General features: G+C 39.2%; 1 protein-coding gene across 2 annotated transcripts; it reads right to left on the bottom strand.

Moving 5' to 3' along the window:
* Positions 1 to 120: 120 nt before the first annotated feature.
* porb (P450 (cytochrome) oxidoreductase b) lies at positions 121 to 19046 on the bottom strand. Of its 2 annotated transcripts, XM_088300873.1 has the most exons (16): positions 18925 to 19046; positions 14881 to 15056; positions 9994 to 10042; positions 8915 to 9043; positions 7676 to 7828; positions 6096 to 6220; positions 5841 to 5930; positions 5554 to 5652; positions 5170 to 5286; positions 4939 to 5057; positions 4445 to 4626; positions 3958 to 4107; positions 3614 to 3881; positions 2801 to 2946; positions 2088 to 2173; positions 121 to 1744 (listed from the first exon to the last, which is right to left on the bottom strand). In XM_088300873.1, exons 2-16 carry the CDS (start codon positions 15051 to 15053, stop codon positions 1600 to 1602), a joined length of 2031 nt encoding a protein of 676 aa, XP_088156999.1. In that variant the 5' UTR covers positions 15054 to 15056; positions 18925 to 19046; the 3' UTR covers positions 121 to 1599. The 2 variants fall into 2 exon arrangements, with proteins under 2 accessions (XP_088156999.1, XP_088157000.1); XM_088300874.1 differs by lacking the exons at positions 14881 to 15056; positions 18925 to 19046 and adding an exon at positions 12393 to 12809.
* Positions 19047 to 19884: the final 838 nt, after the last annotated feature.

Raw genomic sequence — 19884 nt, forward strand, 5'->3', positions numbered from 1 at the left:
TTTGCAGGAGTGCGTTCGAAGAGCTAGAACACTCTTAAAGTAAAGAAAACTGTTAATAAAAGAATCTGATTTTAAATAGTGACAAAATGCAACAGCTGAATTGCAATAAAGAAAACAAGCTGACAAATTATTCAATTTTTATTAATTTACATATAAAAAGGCAGGCATTGAGATCAAACAATTTCAGCTTCAAGAGGAATGGACAAAGTGACAGTACTCAGTAAAGTGTCTCAGCCTGGTTAAAGTACATGAAATGGAAAGGAAAGGGGGAAGAGAAAAATAGTTGAAGTGGTGTTTTCAAATCTAATATGTAAGGCAGTGTTAAAAGGCACAGGCTGCACACTAGCTGGTTGGCAGAATGGCAACATTTGTTTACGCTTCAAATCTATGGTTCACATACAATTTGTAGGGAAACCACAGACCAGGTACAGAGAGAAATAGTTTCTCCACAATGTGGTACATAATTGACTGGACAATATATACATCAGTTGCATTAAAATCTACAGCCAGCTGGGCTTCAGTGTTACTGGCACTGGACAAAACATTTTATGACAATTTTTCAGTCAAATGCATACAAAATATCAAGGAGGCCAGACGCTGTTACAGGTCAGATTTGTAAATGCTCTAACAATTATTATTATTATCTAACACTGTTTCTATACAGTTTCATTTTAAAATAAATGGCATGCCAGTATGAAATAAAATACAGTAAAGAATCCCCTTTGCATCACCTACCTGCATCTCAAGTTAATTACTGATTAAACCAAGCAGTAAAAGTCCCTTGTCAAAATATAAAGCTGAACATTACACTGTACTTCGATGCCAGTAAACTAAAAATATTTTCCCTCAAAATCTTCATATTTTATAACATTTAATATTTTTAACACATAACATTTTATCGTATTTTTCGACAAAGGAAACACATGTATACAGTCGACCCACGCATACATGTGGTTTGACACCCGTGTGTCGCAATTTTTTTTTTCCCAATATCATTACTTTTTCTGTTTCCCTTAATGCATTTCAATGGCTATCAATTACATACAGAAGATCGCTATTCGCGCGCCAACCCGATCCCTATCGCCTGCGAACAGTGGTGGTCGACTGTCGTTCTTATGCAAGTGTTTACAATAAAAATCGTGACTTTGTTAATCTACTCGCTAAAATGCATAATCATCATGACAACATTTGAAACGGTAATTTGCTTTGCATTTTGTGATTTCTATTTAAACTTTAAAGAGGGGGGGGGGGGAACTCCAGAGTAGTAATATACTTTAATTAAACTTTGTTACAGCCAGTCAACTTTGACAGCACAGGGGACCGGCACAGTGCTTTAGGAGGCTGAAGGACAAGTGCTGGTAATCCAGTTACACTATATTTCATCGATGAGTAGTAGGCTAAAGCTGTGCAATAGGTTTACCAAATAACCTGCAGAGGTAGGGCTTCCACCTTCAGCTTCATGAACCAGAATGAAAATGAAAGCATGTTAAATATTTTCATATTCAGTCACAATAAAAACAAACAAACAAAAAAAAAAACGGATCTCACAAATTAAAAACAACCACTTGAGTAGTGAGATGAAGGACGGGTTTGAGAGTTTTAGCTCCACACGTCTTGTGAGTAGCGTCCCTTGGTCATCAGTTTCTTGATGTAGTCTGTGGCCTGGGTGCGCGTCATGCCTTCAAGCTCTTCTGCTATCTCATAGAAGGCCATCTGCACATCCTTTGCCATGTTTCTTGCATCACTAAAAGTTAACATATACCTGGTTAGACTTGTTGTTTTTCATATTTATGCGTTTTCACTTGGCAAGTTTCCATGTGTCCTTTAACAAGGAGATAGTGTTAACCACATTGAAAAAAAAAAAGGTGCCATAAATGGTGAATATTCTCATAACAAAAGGGTATCGTGCACTCTTAAAAAAACAATTTTCACAACAGTACCGTAACTAAATATAAACGTGCCTTTTTTTCATATTTGCTTTCAATTCCAAATACTCGCACAAAAAAAGAATACAATACAATACAATCAACAAACAACAATAAATCTCTAAATCATTAGACCACAAAGGGACAATGAATAAGGCATACCCGCAAATGTAGATGTGGGCATTTTCTGAGTGAATGAGTTTCCAGATGTCCTCTTTATTTTTCTTCATGAGGTGTTGCACATAAACCTGAGATATAGAAAAAAAGCAAATAAGAAAAACTTATGAGGTTTGAACTTCAAAACACAAAAACAATGTATTAATGTCTGTCTTTTATTGCATGTATGTAAGTTTTAGAGTAAACTAATACTGGGAATGACTCTTATTTGTAGTACTGGCAAAGTGCACACACCCAATGTGGGGGGATAAAACGTAACAGGACATACTTAAGAAACGAGGAACTATTTTACCGTGAAACTCTGTCAGATAATGTGTTCAGACATATATGAATAGACTTACAATTTACGCTTACTCGCCGTCAGGAGAAGTGAAGCCACTGGCGGTCATTTTACATTGCCACTAGCTAAGCTAGCCAAATGTGAACACATTGATTTCTCCACAGCATTTTCACATTATTTTGTGTCTCTAGGCCAAAAAGGCCATCATGTTTTAATCAATGAAGTTCTTCTCTCGCGAGGGGCCAATTGATAGGCCGTTCGTACATAAATCAGTGGCTCGATGAGGATTTAGCCGGTATATTTCCTTGTATATTGTGTGCCGTTTACTCAAACCAGAGCAAGTCAGAATACAATCTCATGAAAGTTGTGTTTATTTTGCAGTGATTAGAGGAAAATGTATCCCAGCAAATGATTGTACCTTTTGCTCCTGGTCTCGGGAGAAGGCAACATTAAGCCGTGTTAGGACTTCATTGTTCTCAGCCTCCTCTAGCTCCTCTTGGTAGAGATAATCTTCATTCTTATGTCTGCAGCCGTAGAACAACACTGTCTCTCCAACTTCCTTGCCTGTACACACACAGCACAGACAAAACATCAACAATGCATGCGGTATTTCCTCATACTTGTCATTTATTTGACGCTATCTCGATTTCAGGCCTTTTAAATCAGGTTGGGTTAGCTTTTAAATCAGGGCCAGCGTCGGTTTTGACAGGGCCACCACAACTTGGCTGAGTGTGGCTTGGCAGGACCACCACCCAAAAAGACGGACCCTGTCAACATTGAATGCCTGTGACCTTTGATCCGTCAGGTGGCACTTCATTGAAACCCGGCATCATTGTGTGAATGATATGGCCACAAGGGGTCAAGAACACTTCAGAAAAACTCTGTCAGTTAATTAAAACAGTTTGTTGCGAGATCTACAAAAACAAGTTTCGCAACAAAAGTTGGTATTAACAACACCTGGGAACACTGCCGGTTACATTAAGTCCGAGCTCATCTAAGATGGACTGATACAAAGTTGAAAAGTTCGCTGTGGCCTGATGAGTCCACATTTGAAATTGTTTTTGGAAATCATGGATGTCGTGTCCTCCGGGCCACACAGGAAAAGGACCATCCGGATTGTTATCGGCACATCTTCATCACTTACGTTACCCCTTGTCATTTGAACCTCGTGGAGACCTGACTTTGAGAAAGTTTAGACCAACAAGCCCTTACGTACGAAATCTATAAATACCTTGCTGTTTGAGCCATCCCCTCTCCTGGATAAAGCCCATGAAGGGAGCAATTCCTGTCCCAGGACCAATCATAATCACCGGGACACTGGCCTTGAAGGGTAGGCGGAACTGAGACTTGCGAATATACATGGGAACAGTAGATTTGTGGCCATTGTCAGTGACCAATTTGTTCTTCAGCCAGTTAGTGGCCACTCCCTTGTTTATACGTTCGGTCTTGGTCATGTACTCCACCACCACTGCACAGATGTGGATGCTGTTCGGGTGAACCTGTGGAACAAAGATGATCCAATTTGAGTATACAAATACAGTGCTACATTCATTTTGTTATTGACCAGAAACTTACTTTTGAGGAGGAGGCTATGGAGTAATAGCGAGCCTGGAGACGAGGCAGAAGCTCACATAGGTGGTCAATGGGGGGCCTTAAAGAGGGCATGTCCTCCAGAATGGCAAGAATGTTTCTGCAGGGCTCCAAAACCCAACTCTGGTAGAGCGCCTGAAGAGAAATAAAAACACAAAAAGATGCTAAATACGAGTGCCATGGAGATCAAACCGACATATGTCAAGTATAAGGTGAAGTTTAGGATAGGGGAATTTTCAAGGTCTAATAAATAAGTTCGTGGGCTCTCCTGCGTGCAGTAAGTAGTCCAGCTTCCTTCCCCGTTCCAAAAAACATGGACAATATGTTATTTCACTGACTGACTACTCTACATAAACACTGCAGGCCCACTACAACTTTATTTTGTTCAATTTCCACCTGATGTGGCTGAACATTTTTAATGCACCACATGAATTTAAACCTTAAAAAAAACAACAATAACACACACACTAACCTTGCCCTGAGGCGAGGAGGACGCCATCTTGCGCATATTCTCCTGTTCTTTGGGGTCCGAAGCATATTGAGCCAGCTCATAGAGGACATTGGTGCGAGGAGGGTGTGTGATGTCGAGGTAGTGAGTCAGAGCTGTGCGATACGTTGTGGGGCAGGGGAATGGGTGCTTCTTATTGGACTCCTCTGAAAATTAAACATTTGATATGAATACATTCGTTACCACATGGAAATGTATACATGTGTATACATTTTTATTTTATTTAAAAAAGATGTCAATGGGGCCACTCCTCATCAGGGCAGCCTAAATCACTCTGGTATTAATTCAGCAATGCTCAATCAGTCGTAACTATTATGCTCTAATAAATTCAGTCATGAACAATTGCAGCACTAATAAAGAAGCTGATTGTGCAAGTGCAGATATCAGGGAAAATGTCATGACGGATTGGAGGGAGCAGCTGTTTCAAGTCAAATCACTGTGTGCTTCCAATGCCATACCATCAAGGTTATTCAGAGAGATAACCACATCAAGGTCCACACCAAGGACTTGTCCTAACTTATTCACCAACGCTGCGTCATTAGTAGGGAAAACAGCCACATGGTCTCCTGACTCATATCTGCAATCACAGAATATCACGTTAGACTTTGGCCATGTGTTAAGATGCTTATTTATGCCGTCAGTTTTATTAGCTTCATGGAAGGAGTACAACCATGAAATCCAAAACTCACCTGATCTTGGAGCCTGAAATATCTAATTCAAGGTGCATCAGATGCCTCTGACCACCTTTGTTGAGTTTACGGTTGACAGTGACTGGGGCCAAAAAGGGATTTTTAGAATCATACGGCCTGCAAATCAGAGTACATAACTTTACTAATACTGTAATGATAAAGAATATCTAACACAATTTGAGATAAAATTGAAAAATAATACACATTTTCTTCTGGGTTTAGATTTTTACACATTTAAGTGTCAAATGTTCAGTTTCTATAAGTATAGAGATGAATTTCGAGAGTACATTTCAGTGTGCAAAAATGAAAGTGAATGTCCACTAGGGGGCAGCAAGCCTTTAAGGACCCAGAATCAGGGGGATACTCAGTGACTAAGGTACTTACAGCTTCTGGACCTCAAAACTCTTCAGGCGGCCAATCTCTCCTGTGAACACTTTATTCATGTTGATGTCAGGGTGTTCCTTCAGCTCGTACTGCCGTATACTATGTGATCAAACAATAGTTTAGGTTAGTTTTACACAAATTATACGTCATATTTTATACAAATAGCATCATGCACACCAGAAAGAAAACAGATTCTTGTGTAACGTCACATCATTATAAGGTATATTTTACCAGCGCTAGGCTAGTCAAAAGAACAGAAACACACTACAAAGACTATATATACACACCTTGAGTCATCTCCCAAGGCTTCCACACCAAAGTGCTCACAGACAGCTGGCCAGAATTGCTCTCGCCACGAGACAAAGTCCTCTTCCAAACTGAGAAAGGAACAATGAAATGTCAGCTGATCGGTCGAACAGAAGTTAGATGTTAACTGTCAAAAGTATGCGCGTATCTGATGAGAGATGCGTGATGTTATTTCTGGCATCTAACCCTTAACATGATCAGAAATGGCAAGGTAGGATATTTTATTCCGCACTTACTTCCCATCGTCATCTCCTAAACCGAGGTCAAAGATGCGCTTAGCCCCAAGTTCTTCCAACCTTTTGTCCACATATTTCCCCATGGCGTTGTAATGCTCATATGTCTTGTTGCCCAAAGAAAATACCTGCAGGCAAAGAATTTCGATCAGGCATGGACAGCGAGTTGTTAATGGAGTGCGCAACCAATATTTAGAGCAGTGGACATTTGCATGGTGTCTTTGAATTGCATTACTGAGGGTTCAGTTGCCATTTTTCTCAATACACTGTTCATATAGTCAGAGATGGGCACTTTATCCTACTTTCTCGGTCTGTCGTCTGTCCGCGACCTGTGCACCCTCACGTCCATATTCATGAAAATAATCATCCTCAGTCCACGTTTGTCCTCATCCTTTTAAAGCGCTTCCATCCTTGTATTTCACTCCAACCACTAGGCACCCCACTTACCCCAAAAAAAAATAAAAAAGTGTCAGTGCAAGACGAGAGGCGAACGGCAGAGGTTTCATAATTCATTAACATTTTTGACAGCTCATTAGCTGACTAATTTCCTACTGACATCCAACTACCGTGATATCCGGACTACAAAACACACCTTAATTTAGTCATAAAAATGCATTTGTACACATTTTAGCCACTTTGGGCAAATAGCTGTGGGTCTCCATGTTATTAAATGCGGTTAAAACATTTTTTTTTTCTCCCCACCAATGCTGAATGCAGCTTTCGTCACACAGCATACAGGGACCATTCTCAGACGCTTGTTTTCACACAAGTTGAATTTACAGATGAGCTCAAACCGGGGTTGCACGGTAGAGATGGCTGTATTTATTGAACTTCATCCTTTGCTCAAATATAGTTTGACACTCAAAACATAAAAAATATTGATGTATTAGTTGTGTTGGGCTATTTGCACGGTTCTTGTTCTGTTGGTTAATTACCAAACTACTCAAAGTTTGTCACGATTTCAATAGATGTTAAATAATTTAAGGGTGTCTGCATTTGTTCAAAGACTTGCCCTCTGATATGCATACAAAATCTTGAGCTCATCAAAAGCTGACAGTCTCTGATGCAGATCCAGTTATAAAAAATACCGTACACTCGAAAACTATTTTCTTGTTAAAAACATTAAATGGTTGCCCAAAATGCATATCTTACACTGACGTACAACTTAAAATAAGTAAGGACTTCATAAGAAATGTAAGAGGAAATTGAAATTATGACCAATGAACTCCAATGCAGTGCTATGTCAAAACATTCCAAAATTAACTGTATTGTGGTTGCAGAGTGACTATAAATCCAATGTATCCCACTCATTGGGCTGAAAATAATTGTCAGCGCTCAGTAGGAAATTGTTTGAATTCTTCACAAACTAGAGGAACCCTAGAGACAGAGAGAAACAATGGCGGCAACATTCAGAGAGGCAAATTTTATGGGCACTGAATGAAAAGCTTTATGATGGTAAATTTCACTAAGACGGGTGAACACAGATCAAAACAAAATCCACTTTTAAAAAGCTACAGGCATATCAGTTCATCCTGGCGCTACTTGCATGAACTAAATTAGAATAGTGCTTTCTTAAACCTCACCGTGAAGTTGAGTCCAGAGAGATCTTCGTCATCATTTTCCTGCAGCCAATCATAAAAATCCTGCGCATTATCTGTTGGGTCTCCTTCTCCATAGGTAGCCATACAGAAGATGGCGAGCGAGTTTTTGATCTCAGACAAACGAGATAGTTCCCCCTGAGGAACATGATAAAGGAAGAAAGCAGTGAGTATATTGAAGAATTTCTGACAAATGTATTTTCTCAACCATAATGTGCATTTAAAAGTCTTATAATGTGGCATGCCTTAAGTGTGCACCGAGTTCCAAATTCTGTAAATATTGTGTGACTTTGATGCTTGACTGACAAGAAGCATTTCCTTCCGACACGCTGCTATATTGAGGAAAGGCGGACGTGACTGAGGACAAATAAATCATCCATCCAGTGAGTGAGGGCGGGTCAATTTGGTAAAATAACATTTACAGTTGTGGCCAGTGAATTTACTTACTCACTTAAACCAGCGTTTTCAAACAAGCGTGCGCATTGTTTTTGCCTCCAGATAAGCTGTTACATTGTGTACAAACTGTGAAATGGTTTTATGTAGGATGACAGATAGTGAGCACAGCTTTATGAAGACTGGGCAGCAGCGCTGGACATGTTCCGTTACAATTTGTGAATGCTTGGGCTAACACGTCTGCTTACACTTTTGTTTGAGCTTTCGTAAGCAGGCATCATTTCGGAGGGACCGTACACCAATGGAACTGACAATGACAAGCGGGAACCCGGCGTGTTAAATACTTCAATATTCCAATCAAGTACAACCGAACTCAAGTTTTGCTTCTGTTGCCTTTTTAAATTAAACATGCCATGTTAATTGTGTTTTACCATACCTGCACCCAATAATACGATACACGTTGTAGTCGTGAAAATACAGTTGGTTGAATATGTTTAATATTATTTATTCCTGGGAGTCTATGAGGTCACCATAGAGTTATTATGTCAATTACGTGAGTACCGCCTTGCACACACTTGCTCGGGTCAACAAAGATTTTTCTTGAATTTGAAAATTTCAAAAGTGGCATTTGCAACAAATATGTGTTTTCTGCTTCTGAAATGCAGTATTTGAAAAGGAAGCAAGAAACTCCACATATACAGTCAAACTCAAAATTATTCATACCTTGAATGTAGCTAGACCACTTTCAATAGGAATAGGTCGAAAATGATTAACATGGGGTCTGAATAATTTCGGGCTTGACTGTTTGTTGTAAAAAGTGTTTAAAGTTACCATGTCATATTCCTCTGGGTCAGCAGCCATTCCTTTCATGCCGTAACGCTGAGCATCTTTGGAGAGTCTGTTGGCAAATTCCTCTGCTGTGCCGGTCTGGGAGCCATAGAACACAATGATGTTCTTTCCCTGAGGGGGACAATGGGTAGAAAACATTGCGATGAAGCAAAAAGAAAAGTAGTGAAATATTGGTAACAACTCTTGTTCTTAGAATTCATAATAAAGACCACCCTGAGATTGAGCTGGGCCAAAGTTTTTTGCCGCTATTGTCATGGTATCTGAATTATTTGCAGTAAAACCACATGATTCAAAACCAAACTATTTTCAGCCATTATTCACATCCTTTCATCTTAATCCAAAGAATGGTGCATGTGTCCATTTTAGGTACTGGTAAGTATTGAAGTCTACATGTTTTCTGAGACTTATGATCACCAAATTCCTGTTTTTGTGAATAGTACACACGTGGAATACACTAACAATGCTTAGACCAACTACTGAAACCACCATTTAAAAGATGAATGTGACCACATGGAGCTGCACAATGACCTGATGGAGGCGGAGGCGGGTGCGGGGGATAAAATAAAATGTGTATTTGATTTGCGGTTATTCATATAAAGCTATAAAAGGTAATGAAACTTGAAATTTGAAAGACCTCAGAGCAGTTCAAGACCTCTGCAGGCTGCAACCACAATAATAAACACATTTTTGGCTCAATAACACTCAGTCAGTTTTACTCTCAATTTGGGTTTGGTTAACTTTGCAGAGGATTCTCAGATTATACACAAGAATTTACTTAGTTGCGATCGAAGACGTCCTTGTCAAAAGGGGGAAATAAACAGCACAAAAACTGCTGCCGTTTTCCTATAGCCAGCTCACAGTTTGGAACCGGACAGGCATCTCACCCACAATCAGTCCCACTATTAGTATACTACTTGTACTCTACAATATTTACTTGAAACAGTGACAAATCCTTAAAAACTGGACTACTTCTCCTTCAATACATTCCTGCATTGTTTGCTTCAAATTTACAAATACTAACACTTTTATACAGTAAAAATGTGGGAAATAACAGGACTTACCGTTTTCTTCATTTTCTCGATGAAACTCGTTTCTCTTGTAGTGGGTGCTCTGGAAAAGACAAAGTAATGAAATTGTTATGGTAACGCAATTGGAAAATTAAGCTATAAAAAGTATTTTGTTGTGTTTATTTAAACTGAAGCGCATAAGTATGTGCAGACTTAAGTATCTTCTGGCACATACCCGTAGGTTTATTTCTTATTTATGCTTACTTGTAGACGGGTACATCTCTCCAATAAAAGATAATTCCGATACGACAAAAAAAAAAAAAAGAGAAAATCATCATGCAGGGGATGACATCATATCACGTGATATGTGCACCTCAGTACACCTGTTCCGGCAATCCCACTTTGTTGCGTAGATATCTGCTGTATTGTTCGTCATCATTACCAAAGAGGACCCCACTCCAGTCAGGAACAAAAGCTTTTTTGCTGTTTGTTCCTTCGACTTGTCAACATTTCTTTTGAAAGTGCAGCAGTTATAAGGAGAGAAGAAGATCTCAACTGGAAGTTATCATGACTCACATTCTAGGCTGACAAGCCTTTGGCAAGATTCATGGACTTTAGTCCAGTATTAGCATCCGTGTCATGATAGTTGGATATAACCGCCCAGAGAGTTGCTCATATGTTGATAAGTTGTTAAATCCCGTTTTGATCCATTGCTGTTGGCTCGAAATGACTTTTGGCAGGGATATCAACCCACCTTTTTGGAAAGGAAGGAATACCTTTGCTTCACATGCTAGCTGCTGACTGCTTAACTGCCTTACGCTTCTCACTTGCGATCAAGAGGTAGCGTTTAGCGCTTGATAAAATTTTAGACTTATGTGACAAAATGAGAAGCATAAATGTGCATCAGTGACAATATTTATGACCAGTCCACATTTTTCAATAAAGTCAAGATTGTTTATTCTTTCTGTTGTCTGCTTACACTTTACAAACTTATCAATGTTAAAATGTTACATATATGATTGCTGACCGTTTGAGCTATGGAACCAATTACTACAAATATAATTGATGTCAATGTCCATTATTGTTTTTCAAGATGACCAAATCCAAGTTTGACTAGCGCCACAGAACGGATTGCGGTTTTATGTCAAGGTACCAATGGGATTATTTCACAGTGCATACTTACAGTAATTCCTGTTTTCTAATTCAGCCTCACCCAAAAGATGACTTAATGCAGGTTGTGCCCAGAACGCTGCACACACATTTAACCATTGAGCGTCAAGGTCCTCACCCTGTTAACCGCGCTCTCAATGGTCACACAGGTCATGTTCTCTTCTTTCAGCCACATCATTCATTTGCTTCCCTGAGCTATTAGCTCCCCCTTGGGATTGTGGCGCTACAAAAATATTTGGGTTGTTTGTGCTACCGTTCCCCCTCTTCTGACACTCATTATTGTCCCTTAAAATTTCTTATCAATCACATACAAGATTTCATCAGGTAAATGAATAGAGGAAACTAATACAAATATCTAAACAGGCTATGTGATTGTGGATGTTTATTATTATTAGTTAGCTGTCATTAGGATAAAAAACGCTACCGTACAATGCTCGTTTATGTGTGAAACACATCTTAGCCAGACTAGTGTAAACGTAAGAAACCAATTAGAATTCAAGCATGAGAATCTGATGCCAAACACGCCATAAAACAGTCTCCTGTGGTTAACACTTGTACTCTGAAACGAAGATAACTCCAGCTGGAAATCAAAAAGCAGACGTTTGCCCCCAAGCCCAAGCATTCCTGTCAGATCTAATAGAGAGCCCAAGAACATAATCAGATTGTCTTGGAAATGTCTGCATCAAATGCAACAAACCAGAGCACGTGAGAAACACATCGTATTCTCAGGTGAACGTCTTACTGTACAAAAAGCTGAGTTTTTTAGCAGAATCCATGGCAAATATTGTGCTTCTAAGCGCTCCTCTCTCTTGCTTGACATTCTTGTGTCTATCTGTCACAAAATTAAATGGCAATGCACCCTTCCCCCTCACTCGTGAAACTTACACAATGGTTTAAAGTTAATTGTCTGAATAATCACGCATCTTTCAAACAACCACTCTGAGCCAGTTTTGTGTTTTGAATTTAAACAAGCTCATTGACCCGTGCAGCGTGACAGTGTCAGGCTTGTGTACGCAACGTTTTTGATTTCTTTCCTAGGTGACTCATTACTATGGCAACTGACCATTGTAATTAGTGGTTTCAAAAAAATTAAACATTGAATTGTGTTCTCATATAATTGCCTGGAAACGTCGGTCTGTGTTTGACTCCATTGTCAGCACATTAGGAACTCACTTCCTTTCCTTTATTTTAAAAGCACCTCAAACTCCGCCATGAGTGTGAAACTATGCATCAATTGGTTAACATAAATCTTTGATAGGGAGGAAATCAAAGAGGTTACTGACCTCTCGGCAGCATCTCTCCTGTCTTCTGGCAGAGAGAAAACGCAGCCCATGGCATGTAGCCCTGTAGCTGCGCGCAGCCACAATCACCGCTGGCTAGGCAAGACCGCACCGTGAACCGCCACGCTCCGTCTCAATAGCAGGATGTCAACACCCGGCAGCCACAAGCAGACAAAAACAACCCCAGTCCAGAAAGACACCAAAAACCTTTGTAAAGAGTGGTCTGCTTTCACCTCAGAGGCTCCAGCGTTATCTGAATTCAGCCTCTTCCTGTGCTGCTCGCTGAATCCAGTCTGTTTCTCATACTCGCACTCGCGCTCGCACACATGCACACTGCAGCCCTGTCAGTGTCTGGACACAATGGTGGGAAACTGACTTTCCCATAAAATGTAGCATAGCTGCAGACCCACACTTTTGACTCACACCAGCACACACTGAACCACTCTGGGGCTGAAAAGCCTTCCCCCTAAGATCCGCCCCCTTTTCCTCTCCGGCCTGAAAGGTGTTAGGCACGAAAAAGTCTACAAGATCCATTCTAAGGATTTGGCTAGTCAACTAACCAAAGCCACTCCTCCGTGGACCACTAAAGAGCTGAATGGTAGGTTTCTGTCCCCTGCCCCCACATCACTGGAGGAGAGAGGGGAATGCCATTGCTATGGCAACCTCATTTATCATAAAAGGATTCCATTTGTGACAAGGCCCAATGGTAGAGGAGCTCATCTAACGCACATACACAAAAGAAAAAGCAGGGAGAGGGGAAAGATTGGGTGGAAAAGTAACTCAGGGTGAAGAAAGGGTTACTTGTTTTTTGCCTCAACATCCACCTTTTGGAAAGGCTTCACAAAAGAAGCTTGGCTCGGAACTTTCTCATGAGTTCAGGGCCAAATACAAAAGCACAGGAAATACGTAGAGCCTATGCCTCCTTGAAAACAGCAAGGCAATCGCCACACTTTTAAATGGGAGCACAGACCATCTTTGCTCTTGTGTCATTTTCATGCTCCCTTCCTGTATCTCCACTGCTCCACAGTTCGACTGAAGTTGCAAAATGCTTCCTGATGGTCATTCCTCTAGTGGCCAGCCCTCGCACACAAAGCCAGGAGCGCACAAACGCAACGGTTCTTTCAGTGACAAATCCTCAACCACTCAGAGAGCATAGTTTAGGGTGGTTAAATAATTTGTGTTGTGGTTGGGGAGGGCCTACAAATGGAGCCAGTTCCCTTAGAGTTCAGTGGAAATAAACCAAGCCTCCATCCCTTGTCTGCTGTGACGTAGGGAGGGAACAACCCAGGGAAAGCTTTGACACAAGGAAGGGGGAGAGGGGGGCAGAACCAAAGACGTGAAAAATGATATGAAAGCTACAACATTTAAACATTTACTAAGCTTAAGCCATGATGACACAGAGAGTCAATTTCAGTTCCAAAACACACACATGGCTAAAGCACTTCCATTTGCACGTTTCCTGTAGGATCAGGAAATGACCTCTATGAACTGGAAATTGAGCAATTTTGATAAGACGGTCAGATCAGCGAACTTCTAAAAAGGATTATCTCCAAAATTGTGCTTTTTTAAGGCATTTTCTTTAGCAACCCCACCACTGCGGTGCGACAGACACAGAAGGTGATGGCTGGGAAAAAAGCAGCGATGAATAATTTCTGGATCGTAAAACACAACCAGATAGACATATCCATGTTGAACAAAAATATGATACATATAGCGGGTTAGTAAATTTTAAACTTCTGAATATAAACCCAGAAAGGCTCTGAGGTCTGCAGACTCAAGCCAATTAATGGAGCCCAGAGTTCAAAGTAAACATGGTGAAGCTGCATTTAGCCGTTATGCTGCCAACAGAAGTGAAGTCAGCCCTCAGTGTAAATGCTTTTAAATCCAGGTTAAAAGTTTTGCTTTATTCCTCAAACCTTTGATTAAGGTCGTGCAAAGAATTTTAAATGTTTTTCTATTCGATATTTTTTTTAACTCACATTGATTTCTTTCTTCTTTACTTTTAAATGTTTTTTTTTAAAGTTTTCTGTGAATGTGTTTGAATGTTGCCAATGTACAGTTTTGTAATTTTTGCAAGCTACTTTTGTTTTTTCTGCTTTGCTTGTGAATGTTTTTAACAGCTGTCTTTGTAAATACTTGTGTCTTTTGTTGTGTCAAGCATATAGAGATGTGTTTAATAGAAAATGTGCTATTTAAATAAAAACGTCTTGCCTTGCCTTACTACTGTTCAATTTCATTTTGCACTCTTTGTATAACCAGTTCAATAATCAACAAATCGAGAACCAACTGTGCCAATTTGAACAGCTGTTTGGATGACATTTTAAACAACCGAAGCAGATCATCATCACAGTTATGAAACATTAACAGAAATGTAGCGGATGTTCTTTCGAAAACGTTTTTTCCACTCACTTCATGATACTGCTGAAAATTTGTTTTAAAGGATACTTTAAAGAATAAAATAATATAAATTAACAAGGTAAAGTAGACTCACATTGTTTCGAGCTTCTTAAATTCAGGGATGGGTTCAGGCTTCTTGCGGGACATGAACCAATAGATGACAAGGCCGATGATAAGAGAGAAGAGGAAGAGGTCCAGGTTGCTGAAGAGAGGCTCATCCTCGCCAGCCATGGGTTCTGTGTGGGTGGCGGGGTCCATGTCTGCCATCCTCTAGACAAAGAAAGAAAAACATTTATGTGAACAAACACTGAAATGACAAAATCTTTTGAACTGATCATATGAATTACCCGGTAATTCTTTGCAAACTAATTGTCAATAATTACTCATTTCAGCTTCGAAAAATCAAAATATTTAGTTTTGCTAACATACAATATATTCATTTTGGGCAATTTGGATTCATTAGGATTAATCATTACTACAAGCATCATATTCAGCTTTGAGCATACCTGAATTGCAGAAATATCTAATAGGTTTAATGAGTTGGGAAATTGGGGGTAGGGGGCTTTGTGGAAGGAAATAGTTGAAGTGAATGAAGAGGGATAGTGGCGCAGAACCAGTTATACCGCACTGGGAAATATGATGATTAACAGATGTGGCCAATGCTTTTAACTTTCTCTATACAATGGCTGCTTTTGTGCACGCATTATTGGACAATTGGCTGGAAAGCAACAGGAATCTCTACTCCAGCTTCAAGAATAGCATCTCTCTTTTTTTTTCTTAACTGAGTGGAAAAGGACTTTGTGCTCTAAGCTCAGGTTTCAAGTCCATGGGTGAACATTTGTAAATGTTTTTTTAAAAGACTGTTCCCAGCTACATATACAGTTCCAAAACATAGTGAACCTGTGGTTTTCTAGCATGCAAGCTAGAAAACCACAGGTTCACTTGGACAGTTAGACATTTTTAACCTTCCATTCATTCATACATCAACTGCTCATCTTGTTCGGGGTCACAAAAAACATAAAAAAACAAAACAAAAAAATCCTCAAGGCAAAAAAAACATTCACATTCACACCCCAGTGGTGACTTGAGATAGGAGTTCTTTTCTTTTTTTTTCCCCATGCGTGACCACACTCGTTACTCGAAACACGCTTATCTCAAATCAACTTTCCCGTCGAAATTAATGAGTTACGAACATACAAACATATATACATATGTGCACACGTACAGTATTTTCCAGACTATAAGTCACTAAGGAGAATAAGTCGAACCAGCCCTAAAATGCATAACGAGGTAGGAAAAAAAACATACCCAAAAGTCGCACTGGAGTCTAAAATTACATTTTTTGCGGGTAATCTATTTTATAAACTACTAGCTCAAAAACAGACATTACATCTGGGAAGGCAAGATATAACATTAATAATATAATAAATAACAGGCTAAATAGGTGGAAGATATGCTAACCCCAAAAATGTTATTTAGCTACACAAAAAATACATTTGAACAGAAAAGGTGTTCATGTTAATGTTTTTTGGACACGGCTGTGCGTGCTCTGATAGAAAGAGAGGCAGTTGTGTTGCATGAAGTGGAAGCTCCAAGAAGGTCGTCCGCAAAATAGTTTATAATAACTGGCAACCACCTAAGTGTGAAGAAGTACGGGAACCCTCTCTAGCAGCACCGTGTTCAAGTAGCCACTAGCGAACTCGTTCTCTTGAGGGGCATTTGTGTTCAACCGTTCTCAGCTGTCATTGTGAAGAGTAAGCGCTATCGGTGCACAAAGACTAGAGTGCCCTCTCGTGGCTGTCTATAAAATTACTTTTTTTTCCATGTATAAATTGCTTCAGAGTATAAGTCACAGGACCAGCCTACCTATGAACTAAAAGTGTGCTTTATAGTCCAGAAAATATGGTACATACATACTTAATAGAGGTGGAGCGATTCACTAAATCGACAAAATCAAGCAAGTCAAGTTGAGTCACCACAAAATTTCAGTTGAGTCAAGTTATTACTTTATTCAAGAAGAAAATTAAGTCACAGAATATTATCATATGCAACACAACATATATTGGGGTGATAAAATATTTACAAGGAATGTCTCAATTCCATTACAAGATTATAAATCGGGGACAATTTTTTACACTTGATCAGGAATGAGGGCAAAAAGATTTTTTTTCATTTTACATGCAAACGATGCGAAAAAGGTAAGCCAAAAGATACTTCTACAATAACGTTATTGTCAGGCCGAACACGAAATGAGCGTTTCTGGAGACGTGTTTTCATATATAGTCAATGCATGAACAACATGGAGAAATAAAAACAAACTACACCGGTGGAGTCACCCCTGCGTTGCAATATTATACACACTTTTGGTCTGAACAAACTGCAGCATTATTTTTTCTTGCTTGATATAAAACTGCCTCACTGAACGACATAAGAGTTGAGAAAGCGACGGACAGGTTAGCAGTTGTGACGCATCCAAACGACATATTTAATAAATAAATATGACACAGCCGCATTTAGAAAACTGTTTGGTAGAGAGTTATCACAGCAGTTTCATATTTTGATTTCCTATGTCTCAAGGTCCTTGCACAAGTTGCCAGGGTAACGTGTTGAACAGAAAAATAACCCACTATCATGAACTGGATCTCAATGTTTCTCTGTCGCGAACGAAATCCTCTTCCAAGCGCAGTCACACAGTTTTTGTGCTATGACACATACTGTATAACCTCCTGTGCAGCATAGCACTCACACAACATCAGTTTATGTGTCGGACATAGAATGAATTTGCATTAAAGATTGTCAAATAAAGACTGGCAGCCTTGAAAATGTTAAAGTGAAAATAGAATGTGAACACACACACACACACATCTGCTTAAACACCAGATTGACGCTAAAATAAAATCTGCTTTTAGAAAGAAAAATTAGATTGAGTGAGTTAAATGAAGATAAAAAAAAATGTTAAGGGTCTGAAAGTTGAATTGGTATTGATTGATGACCACAACGGCCTGGTATTTGAACAGGGTTGAGTTTACTGAAAGTGCCTTGTAACTAGTTTCCCTCACTGTTTGTAAAAACTGTTAAAAGATGTCATATCAATTCACTAGGTTACAAACTCGCAAATTATTTTGTTTTTTTTCAGCTCCAAAGCATTTCCTTCCAAGCAAAAAAGGATAAAGAACTACGAAAAGGTATGATAGTTTTTCTTGCATAATGTATGTGACTAACTTTATATGCGTTGAATTATTTAATAGAAACACGTGGAAAACAGTCTAGGGTTAAAAAAAATACTGGATTGAATGTAAGAAATTAGCCCACTTTGCATGCCTCCGAAACATTTGAGCAAAACTCATCAATTTGTGTACCTTTGGTAACAGCCAAGCTAATGAGGTTAAGCGATTCGTGAAACAATTTGATGTTGGAAAATAACTTTTGTGATTTGAGAAACTTGATCACAAGTATATCAGTCACATTAGCCCAAAGTGATGCACTATACTATACTCGGTACGAGTCACACATACGGACGTATTCATAAAAGCAGCTCACAAGGGATGGAATCACCATCATGTGAAACTTTGGTTTGTTGCTAATTAAAGCAAATGAAAGGGGCTTTAAAAATCAATGTTCCACGGAACAATGGATTGGACACACAAATAGTTGATCCACACAAGTACGACCTTTTCACAAAATCCAAATCAAAATATGAATGAGTAAAGGTAAACGTGATGACTAAAGGTTAATACTCTCAATCACGTTGCTTTACGTGTTATGACTGAGGTACGTATAAAGACAATTTCAACTACTTGCTAGCAGGACTTGATTTTGCCTCCGTACTATTCTGTGGACAGAAGATATCGAAAAAACCCGCAGTGTGTTATGCACACACAAATTACTGTTCGATACCTACCACATGGCAAGGTGTTCATCGCACACAAAGGTAGTAGCGAAAACCCCGACTTCAGGCTTACATTGCGTAACTAAACATCACATCGGATTTTACAGCTACTTTTTGTCTGAAACTGAACATCCACTGTATGGTTTCGGGTTTGTATCGACCGCGTTTTCCCTAATTTTAATTCCATATAACTGCCATTTCCTCAAAATATAGATTAATCAATAAATGTGAGTATATACTCAAGCTTACCTACTCGCCTCTCAAACTCACGTTCACAGTGCTCACAACGCGGAAGGAAACTTTACGGCATGTAGGATGATACCATTGCAGTTCTAACTGCGGGGGTGACCACGTTGGGATACATTTCATAAAACGTCGTGTTTCTCCCCTCCCTTTTTTTACGGTCGAGAATATTCTTATAGCGGAAAGTCAGATACATTTGCATGTGTGTGGCGTCAAACGTATTCTTTACAATTAGAACACTTTAAAGCTGACACGTGTTTCGAAGTAGACCCCCCTAGAAAAGCATTACCTAATGTCATTATACGATTGTAACCTACCGTGATATATAACTGCTGAGGTATTCGAGAGCAGGGGTCATGGTTATATAATCTGGACATCAGAACACACTGTGTATCTCTAACTAACTAGACACTGACTCTAAGAAGTTATCCCCCGAATGTTGTGACTGTTTATATTCCAAATACATCTGAGTAATATGAAATGTGACGAAAACCACCACAACCAATATGTACACTAAGTATTCAGTCCAGTGTCATGCATTACAAAAATCAGGCAAAGTACTTAGTAGAGTCACAAAATCAATTCATGATACTTTAGTAAAATAATAGTTTAAAAATACAGACACTAAAGTACAAAAAAGTCTATAATTACTGTCCATTATACAACACCTATTTCGATAACTTGGCACATTGAGGAAAGAAAATGCTCCAACACAAAAGAGTTTCACAATTTTATTTCAATTTATTTTTAATTATTTATAGTATATATTTTTTATTTATAAGTGCAGTTTTTTCTGACAAGATGGGGGGACATCAAGCTACTAGCTAGACTTTTTTTTCTGGACAAACTATATAAGTCCATATCTATTAATTGGTGTTGGTAGTAAAACTAAAAAGTCATCAGAAAAATAAATACTCGAGTAAAAACCTGGAATAAATCTCCTTAAGTGAGGTCATTAATTACTGT

The sequence above is a fragment of the Idiotropiscis lumnitzeri genome, chromosome 7 (genome assembly GCF_059441095.1).
Source record: "Idiotropiscis lumnitzeri isolate Australia: NSW breed Sydney's pygmy pipehorse chromosome 7, RoL_Ilum_1.0, whole genome shotgun sequence".
Lineage (NCBI taxonomy): Eukaryota > Metazoa > Chordata > Actinopteri > Syngnathiformes > Syngnathidae > Idiotropiscis > Idiotropiscis lumnitzeri.

Coding starts and splice junctions, on each gene's coding strand:
- porb (XM_088300873.1), bottom strand. CDS start 15,053: ATGGCAGACATGGACCCCGCCACCCACACAGAACCCATGGCTGGCGAG. Junction 5,931..6,095: donor TTAGGAGATGACGATGGGAA/GTAAGTGCGGAA, acceptor TTCCTTTCTCAG/TTTGGAAGAGGACTTTGTCT. Junction 2,947..3,613: donor GGGATGGCTCAAACAGCAAG/GTATTTATAGAT, acceptor GTGTGTGTACAG/GCAAGGAAGTTGGAGAGACA.